Below are 9216 nucleotides of genomic sequence, written 5' to 3'. Positions count from 1 at the left end.
CTCTCTAGCCAGGGATTGAACTCATGCTGTAGTGGCTGCGGATCGCTTTATCATGCTGTCTTAACCCCTCACACCACCAGGGAGGCCCTACAATCATGTTTTAAGACAAGAAACAGTAGATCAACTGAAGGAATAGCTGTGAGCTTCACTGCACCTCAATGTGTGGAAGTGGATGGAGGGAAAGCCATGGGGTCTGTGCTGGGGGTCACCTGTGGTGGACCTATCAGTAAACTTTGTCCTGGAAGCCTCTATAGCAGTGCACACAGTGCTGGTAGACTCTTGAAGTTGGGGTTATCTCTGTAATAAGGATCTTCAATAACAAGCTGCTACTGAGGGTCATAGATTCCAAGTAGCTTGATCTTAGTTTTGCAATTTTTAACTTGATTACTTTTTTTTAAATAAACTATTTGTTTAGTAGAACTGGGGTGTAGGCCAGAGGTGGGGGGGAAGAGAGGATTCACCAGAAATAGAGTGGGGAGCAGAACAGGTGGATTGACTGAAATACACTGCTGAGGGGAGCAGCAGGGGAGACAGGAGAGGAGTGCTGCACCATATGTGAATTAGCTCCCTGGTTGGGTATTGTACTAAGGCGCTGCAGTGGTGATATATCGCTGAGACTTAACCCCTAGGCGACCAGGGAGGCCCTTGATTGCCTTTTCTGTTCAAACCTCTCAGATTGCTTTCATCCATACAGAGTATGTAGTCATGCGTGGCGAGGTCTCCTTTGGTGATCTGCAGGGCAATATGGTTCATGCGTTATGCTGTCTTCTGCGTACATCTCTGCCCTCTGTTTTCGGTTGTTGGGAGGGTTTCCTGTTTCATGCATGGATATTATAGTTGCACTGGCTCCAATTATCTGAAACATTTTGATCAGTCACAAGTTTCCTGAAAACTGCTTCTGCTATGGGGAATGGATAGATGTTACCCTGACACATGAACAGCACTGACTTGGGCACAAGCTTGGCCAACTTTGTGAGTGCATGAAGTATTTTCTCTTTCATGGGTCTGGTTAGGTCTTCTTTAATTTCTAGCCTTATGTTATTGGCCTCTTTTCAGCTTTAGATCATCCTTCATTTATGCCATGCAAGTAAAATTACCAGTGCAGATAGTACATCTCTTTCTAAAATTGCCTTTGTTTCCTGGCATTCCCAGGGGGAGGTTCAGCAAGAATCTGAAGAGGATGACCAGGGTGAAGGGTATGTGTCAGAGATGGAAGACCAGCCCTCTTCAGGTGAGTGTGATGATGGCTTCAGCATTCAAGAGACTCCTCTGGTGGATATTCTTTTCAACCGTGCTACCTCCTCAAAGCTGTAAGTATAGGTTTTTATCCAATGTTACTAAGATTCACTTTTATTTCTGTTTAGGCCAATTTTAACATGTTGCCATCAATATGAATTATTATTTTTTTTAATATTTATTTATACAAGCACTGGGTACAGTCAGAAGCGCGGGAGGGTGAGAGAATTCACCAGGGCCAGAGCAGGGAGCAGAGCAGGCAGAAGGACCGAAGTACACTGCTGAGGGCAGCAGCGGAAGGCAGGAGAGGTCTGCGCCCCATGTGGGCCCCTCCTCCGGTGGCTGAGGAGCAGCGGGGGATCAAATCGGTGGCGTGGTGCAGAGGCCCCGGGCAGCTTCGCAACCCAGCACTCAACCGCTGCACCACCAGGGAGGCCCTAGTGAATTTCTTTTTAATGAAAAAAAAGGTTGTTTTTGTTATGGTAATAAATCATTCTCTTCCTGGGCTTGATCTTGTATCTGTGTATTGAAAGAGGACAGGAAGAACTGCAGTTTTTCTTCACTACACTCCAGATCCCCCACAATATCTGTGGAAAGGCAAACCAGTAATTATCTGACCTTCTTTTGTTTAAAGTATACAACTAAACCTTGCATATGTATTTTTTAATTTTAATTTTTAAAAATTTACTCCCCCCCACATGCCTGCATATACATATTTTTTTAGCAGCAGATTTTAAGTGGTTGTTAAATACAATACAGGGTAAAACCTAGGTTGTTGAAAAATTGCTTGTTTTTTTTTAAGATTTATTTATTTATGCATACAAGAACTGGGTACAGGCCAGAGGTGCAGGGGGTGAGAGGATTCATCAGAAACAGAGTGGGGAACAGAACAGGCAGATTGACAGAAACACTGAGGGGAGCAGCGGGCAAGACAGGAGAGGCCTGCTGCGCCATATGGGTTAGCTCCCTGGCAAGGGATTGAACTTGTGTTGCAGTGGCTGTCGATAACTTCATAGTGCTGCTACTTAACCCCTTGCGCAACCAGGGAGGCCCCTCCTTTGCTTTTTTTTTTTTTTCTTTTTTTTAACCCTTTGCACTCCGCTGTCCCCTCTCAGGGGACATCGGAATTCTAGCATGTCACTCGGATGTCCCCTCTCAGGGGACATTGCAATTTATTAGTGATTACGGGGAATTGAGTTATTTCATCGCAACTTTTTGAGACATGCATGTTTCCCTGAAGTTTTATCTTGAAATGGCACAAGAAATTAAATCAAAATATCGTAAAATTACTAAGATATATACAAGAAATGTCAGCGGGTTTTGTGTCGGACGAGAACATGAGATGCGTACTCACGACTGTCCGAGCACTTCGCGACGCCACTTGAAAAGAGCGATAAGGGGAGTTTGTAGAAGAAAGGTCAGTTTTCGAACATAGCGCGCACTGTATAGTTGTTATAGGACAAGGAGAGGGGCAGCCCAAGCCCCACAAACCTGCCTATTTTAAATGGGTTCTGCCATCCGCCGCATCAACACAAAACATATGAGACTTTAATGGGAAGGAACTTTAATAAAACTAGGAAACAATACAGGTAAGGCAAAGATTCTAGTTTCTAAATGAAGCACCCAAAGTTACCCGTCCCCTCATGGGTAAAAGTCCATCCATATGGGATTGGCCCAGAGCAAGGCCCCAAGGCCTGCCACAAGTCTAAAGCATCTTCCAGTGGGGACCCACAGAAAAAGATCACAAACAACCAAACAAGCCCGGAAGGAAAAGAGCAAAATCAACATCAAGATAAAAGCTGCCATGGTCACCTCTCCACGGGTCTCACCCACATCTGTGTCACCCAGTCCACGACCAAAAGACAAGCGCAGTTTCTTCACGTGTCTCTAGGCTCCATGTGCCTCCTCCAGGTCTCCTGGCTCCATCCTGCTTCCTTCCTCAATCTCTTCTTCAGCTTCTCCTCTTCCTGCTCAGCTCCACCCTCCCTTGGGTGGGGCAGGGAACCTCCCCCTTTCCTGGGGACCACCCTGTTACATAGTGAGATATATAGTTACAAATAAACAAGTCTACATCTGGAGGAAAAGATTTTCAAAGCTGAGCTCATTTTGGTTTGAAGCTTCGAGCAGTGCACATAGATCTAACGAGGAGAAAATTGGAAAAGTGATTCTTTTCTTAGTGAATAAATTGTTTGGTGAAAGCTATTTTGGTAAATATCATCTTGTGAGTTAGTAATAACAATTAGAAATTTTCAACCCATGCATTTATTCATATTTTTTATTAGAACAATGGCAAAGCGTCCAACCACGAATGAGTCTCATGACACAAGTAGTAGTGAAGATGAGCTCCAGATAGACCTCTATACAGACATGTCAAACATGCACTAATCAGCCTGCAATGCATATTGGGGAGTGTTACAAAACTTATACTGTACAAAATTATAAATAATAAAATATTGTTTTTTTTGCAAATATACATTCCTCGATGTCACCCAATTCATATAAGTCCAATATCATTATAATACGTTACTTGGTTCCAAAATTATACTAAATAATACGAGGGTCTATAAATGCACATTTCCGCCGCAAAGTAGCGTCAAGTACCTGGTAGCCAATGTCCAGAATGGTTCGGAGTGCAAAGGGTTAAAGAGGCACCTATTTTATTTATTTATTTGTTTGTTTATTTGTTTGTTTATACAAGCACTGGGTACAGTCAGAAGAGTGGGAGGGTGAGAGAATTCACCAGAGCTGGGAGCAGAGCAGGCAGAAGGACTGAAGTACACTGCTGAGAGGAGCAGCGGGCGGCAGGAGAGGTCTGCGTGCCATGTGGGACCCTCCTCCAGTGGCCGGGGAGCAGCCGGGGATCGAACCGGCGCTGCAGAGGCCGCGGGCAGCTTTGCAACCCAGCGCTCCACTGCACCACCAGGGAGGCCCTCCTTTGCTTTTTTTACAATGCTCTAAGTATGAGAAGATGGCATATGATGACTGAAAAAAAAAAAAAAAAAACTGGACATCTCTAAACTGGGACAACTTATCTATGACATTTCAGTATCTTGAATGATGAATTTCATACTCAGAATTTAAGTTAAAGATGAAATCTTTTATTAGAAAGCAATAGAACTAAGTGAGTCTGGTTGGTCATATAGTTTAAAGAGAGAAAGCAGAGTTCTTGTATTACCATCTTGTACTACTACTTAAAGACTACTTTGAATGATAAATAGTCTCAAGGTCCTTCTTTTCTGGCTTCACCTCAGTTTGTATAGACTCTCATAGGTAAAGAGAAATAGAACCTTTGGAGCACGACTCAGCAGGTCTGTTCATTCTGGTTGATTCACCAGAAACAAAGGAAGAAATTGGTGTTGGACTTTAAATTCCTTGTACTGATAGGGCTCTGAACTTAAGGATCACTGGATTTTTTGTGGCATTTTATTTAGATTCAGGTGAGATATTGCATCATGAAAATGAATAGTTATGTGGAGCCACTCAAATTGGAGAAAGATAAAATGAGATTTGAGTCATGCTCAAATGGATGCACACAGTATGATATGTTAAACAAAATAAGTGTGTGAAAGCTTAGTTGTGAAGAAACCCACTTATCGGGAATAATGCTATTTATAAGTGGGAAGTGTATAACATGATGTTTAATTTGGAGTAAATAGAAAACTTTCCAACTGGGGAAATTATAAAACAAAATAAAACAATGAATAGATTTGTTTCTGAAGAAAAGTTAAATTAGAAAATCTAGCCCACAAAAGGAAGGCCATGAGAAGAAATTAATGTTTCCAAGTATTTTAAAGATTACCATACAGTACAGAGGGAAATGTAAATGAAAATATTTAATTTGCGTAGCACTCAGATGAAACATAAGAAAATCCCTTGGAATGTGAGACCCATTATTTTCTTCTAGAAATATGGGAGAGAAACTTATTAATAAGGTATATTTTTTCATAAAAATAGGATTAAATTCATTTATCTGGTACTTAATTGGGTGCCTAAAATGTCCCAGACACTTGGGAAACATCAGTGAACAAAAATTACTTTGATAGAGCTATAGGTGCTCTATAGAGTTACAGGTTTAGCGTTACAGATGCTGAAGATCAAATCAGGAAGAGTCAAAAAGCCTGTGGTACTATATAGCTTTGTATTATACTTTGTAAGGATGTCATTAATTCATGGGATAATAGTTATCAGTAAGAGAAATCTTCTAGAGTTAAGGGTTTCTTATGGAAGTATTAAATATGTTTTTGTTTCTATGTTGGTACAGCACTTTAGATGGTTTATTTATTTATTTATTTATTTTGTGTAGAAGAACTGGGGTGTAGGCCAGAGATACAGGAGTGAAAGGATTCATTAGAGACAGAGTGGGGAGCAGAACAGGCAGATCTGCTGAAATACACTGCTAAGGGGAGCAGCTGGTGAGACAGGAGAGGTCTGCTGTGCCATATGTGGGTTAGCTCTTTGGCAGGGATCAAACTCAGACTTAACCCCTAGGTCACCAGGAAGGCCTGCCCTTTAGATGTTAACTAGGAACACTATATGCTGAGAAAACTTCATTACCTACCTGGGGGAGACAAAATGTCATTTGTGAAGTTACTGTTTCTTTTCTGTCTTGGTTTATTCCCTAGGTCTGATATAGGTCCAACTGACCCTGTTCAGGATCACTTGCTATTTAAGAAGACTCTTTTGCCAGTCTGGAAGATGATTGCCAGTCACAGGCAGGTCTCTAAGCCATGCTTGGTGTTCACAGCCACTCTTATCATTTAGAGTGACTTCCAGGGTTTATTCAACCTCTCTGGGTTGAATAAATAACCTCTTTGTCCATTAACAGGTTTAGCAGTCCATTTCTGAAGCCTGTGTCAGAAAGGCAGGCCCCAGGATATAAGGATGTGGTGAAAAGGTAAGTTAAAAAGGGGTCAAGTAGAGTGGGTTGCTTTTATATCTTTCTTTCAATACTTTATTTCCTACCTATTTATTTCTTTACTTATATTACTTATAAACTCAGGATATAATTTTTTTTTTTAAGATTTATTTATTTATACAAGCACTGGGTACGGTCAGAAGCGCAGGAGGGTGAGAGAATTCACCAGAGCCAGAGCGGGGAGCAGAGCAGGCAGAGGGACCGAAGTACACTGCTGAGGGGAGCAGCAGGTGGCAGGAGAGGTCTGCGCGCCATGCGGGACCCTCCTCTGGTGGCCGGGGAGCAGCTGGGGATTGAACCGGTGCTACAGAGGCCGCGGGCAGCTTCTCAACCCAGCGCTCAACCGCTGCGCCACCGGGGAGGCCCCAGGCTTTTTTTAACAGTCTTGATTTTCAAATAATATATGATCCATTCTTCTTGATTTTACATTGCCTTTGGTAGTTTTGATATTGTTCTTTTGGAGCAAAACTTTAAAAGGAATACTTTATTCATTTAGGCAATTCTGGGTATGATAATGCAAAGGTGATAATCCAAAGGGCTGTTACAAATATTGGTTGATTACAGTATTTTGGATTATCATGGCACAGTTCATCTAAAATGCTGTCATAAACCAGTGTGTTAATAGGATATAAAATATCAGGAAAGGACCTTTGAAGACATATCTTCATTCTATAGGTGAGAAAACTAAGGCTTAGAAGTGGTCATGACTTTCCTGTGATCTACAGTGAGTAGCAGAGCTAGAGCTAAACCCCAGATTCTTTCCTCACATTTCAGTCTTTTTTCTATACTGCTGTTTCTTTTATACACACTATTTATGTCTTATTAAATAATTATCATAATATCATAATACTCATTGATTTTCACTCTTTCCATATCCATGAAAGGAGAAAAAAATTCTTAGCTTTTGGTTTGTGCAATTGAAGAAGTAGACTAAATATCTAGTATTGTGAAGTGATCTTTGAAGTTCTTTTTTTACAATTTTGGCACTTAGGACTAACATTCCTCCTACAGTGGTAGAAAACAGGAGTTGGGCCTTTGGGCTCTGGAGTCAGGTTACCTCTGAAATGGAATCCAAGCTTGTAAGTTTGGGAATATACTTAACCTTTTTAGATTCAAGCTTGTTGTCAGGTTTGGGTACCTATGTCATTTGGGTACCTATCTTATAGGTTTCTTGAGAGGATTAAACAAGTTAATATAGAAAATACCTGCTACAGCCCTTGGTCTATTGTAAGCAGTTAAATATAGCAAACAGTAGCTGCTATTACTACTTTATTATATGATGGAGATTACTCTCTTTACTACTGTTTTCATTAAGAGCTAGTACTCCAGGAGAGCATGATAGGTCACTTCATGTACTCCAAGAAGATTTGATTTCTTTTGGCTTTTCCTCACCCCTTGTAGACCCATGGACTTAACTAGCCTGAAAAGGAATTTGTCTAAGGGACGGATTCGAACTATGGCTCAGTTTCAGCGGGACTTGATGCTGATGTTCCAAAATGCTGTGATGTACAATGACTCTGATCATCATGTGTACCATATGGCTGTGGAGATGCAGCGAGAAGTATTGGAGCAGATTCAGGTACTGTATGTAGAGAGCTGCAAGAAAAAGGAATGTACCTTCTGGAAATTGATTTTGGAAGTCTCCAAAAGTATAGGTGACTTTGAAGCAACTGTGTGTTCCCAGAGTTTATGTATAGAGGTGATTGAAGGTCCTGAAAGTTCGACCTTCAGTAGAGCCAGCTTACTAGATAGTTAAGTAAACTCGTCTAAGAAAGTAGATTGCATGAAAAGCTCTCAAGGGAGGTGGGGACAAATAAAGACTGGCAGATTCTGCTTCCAGAACCTCAAAACAGAGGATTAAACCTGCAAGGCAGAGACGAGTCACTATCCATTTTTTTAAAGATTTATTTATTTATACAAGAACTGGGTTATAGGCCAGAGGCCCGGGAGGGTGAGAGAATTTACCAGAGAGAGAGCTGGGAGCAGAACAGGCAGACAGACCAAAAGCACTGCTGAGGGGAGCAGCGGGTGAGAAAGGAGAGGTCTGCTGCATCATGTGGGTAGCTCCCTGGCTGGCCGGGAATCAAGCCTGCATGTAGAGGCTTCAGACAGCCCGACAGCACTGCCCTCAACCCACTGTGCCACCGGGGAGGCCCACTATCCATTTTTTATTTTTTGTTTGTTTGCTATAATATATTGATATTCATATATGATCACACTCTCTTATCTTTAGGGGATAAGACATCGTAGTTAGAAGAAGAAATTTCTTTAAAGAAAAAAAAGCATAGTCAAATCTCTTTGAATAAAATTGCATTCAAAACTCTCTAGCTTTTAAGATTCATAGGTTGCTATCTGCCTTGACCCTTAGGTGCTGAGTATTTGGTTAGACAAAAGAAGAGACTTAAATACTCTGGAATGAGAACCAGCCAGACAAAGAAAACCTGCTTTGTTAATCTGGACCTGCTGCTATGACCTTTTCTGGAATTTGGACTGCTCATTGAGATTCTAACCCATAGAAGAGCCCCAATATTTGTTTACCACTGCTTTCTTGTCTCTCCTAGTAGGAATAATGCCTAACTCACAACCAGGAAGTCACAGGTGCCTATGGACATAATATAAAGAAAATAGGGAAAGCTGAGATTTGAGGTTATGCCATAAATGTTTCCCTCCTTTTCCCCCATAGGCTTAATTTAGAAATAACTAGATTAAACCTTCTATTACAACTTTATAAATAAATGTTTTTTCCACAAGTTCAAGATTGCTTTTTAATTATTACAGAAGTTGGGACTAGACAGGATAGTATCTGGTCAAATGAGGAAAATATTTGGCATGGATTTCCTTGCATTCTGAAAGGGAATGGTATGGAATGAGGAGAGTCTATACGATTCATCTTACCGTTTATAAAATGGAGAAAACTGAAGCTCCCTTCAAATGAGTAGGAGGATGAAATAAGATAAATCATGAGGAAAATGTCAGAAATTGTCTAGTGCTTTTAGATTCCCAAGAGGAAGAAAACCGATGGTGCCTGGTTCCCTTTCCTGTTTAAAAAGATAAGACCAGAGGCT

The 9216-nt window shown here is 41.2% G+C and overlaps 1 protein-coding gene and 1 pseudogene across 2 annotated transcripts; one reads left to right on the top strand and one right to left on the bottom strand.

Annotated features, from left to right (window-relative positions):
• Nucleotides 1–248: 248 nt before the first annotated feature.
• Nucleotides 249–1001, bottom strand: LOC311183267 (low molecular weight phosphotyrosine protein phosphatase-like; annotated as a pseudogene). The gene is made up of 2 exons: nt 844–1001; nt 249–387 (listed from the first exon to the last, which is right to left on the bottom strand). The product of its transcript is annotated as a low molecular weight phosphotyrosine protein phosphatase-like (transcript).
• A 208-nt stretch (nt 1002–1209) lies between these two features.
• On the top strand, nt 1210–8570 carry LOC311183266 (bromodomain-containing protein 8-like; the record flags this gene model as incomplete). Its single annotated transcript, XM_084252622.1, has 5 exons — nt 1210–1310; nt 5859–5948; nt 6062–6130; nt 7553–7730; nt 8520–8570. The coding sequence occupies 5 exons, from the start codon at nt 1210–1212 to the stop codon at nt 8568–8570; spliced, it is 489 nt and encodes a 162-aa protein (XP_084108748.1).
• Nucleotides 8571–9216: the final 646 nt, after the last annotated feature.

Source organism: Talpa europaea, assembly GCF_964194135.1.
Source record: "Talpa europaea genome assembly, chromosome: 13".
Lineage (NCBI taxonomy): Eukaryota > Metazoa > Chordata > Mammalia > Eulipotyphla > Talpidae > Talpa > Talpa europaea.
This window is presented reverse-complemented; position numbering and strand designations above follow the sequence as displayed.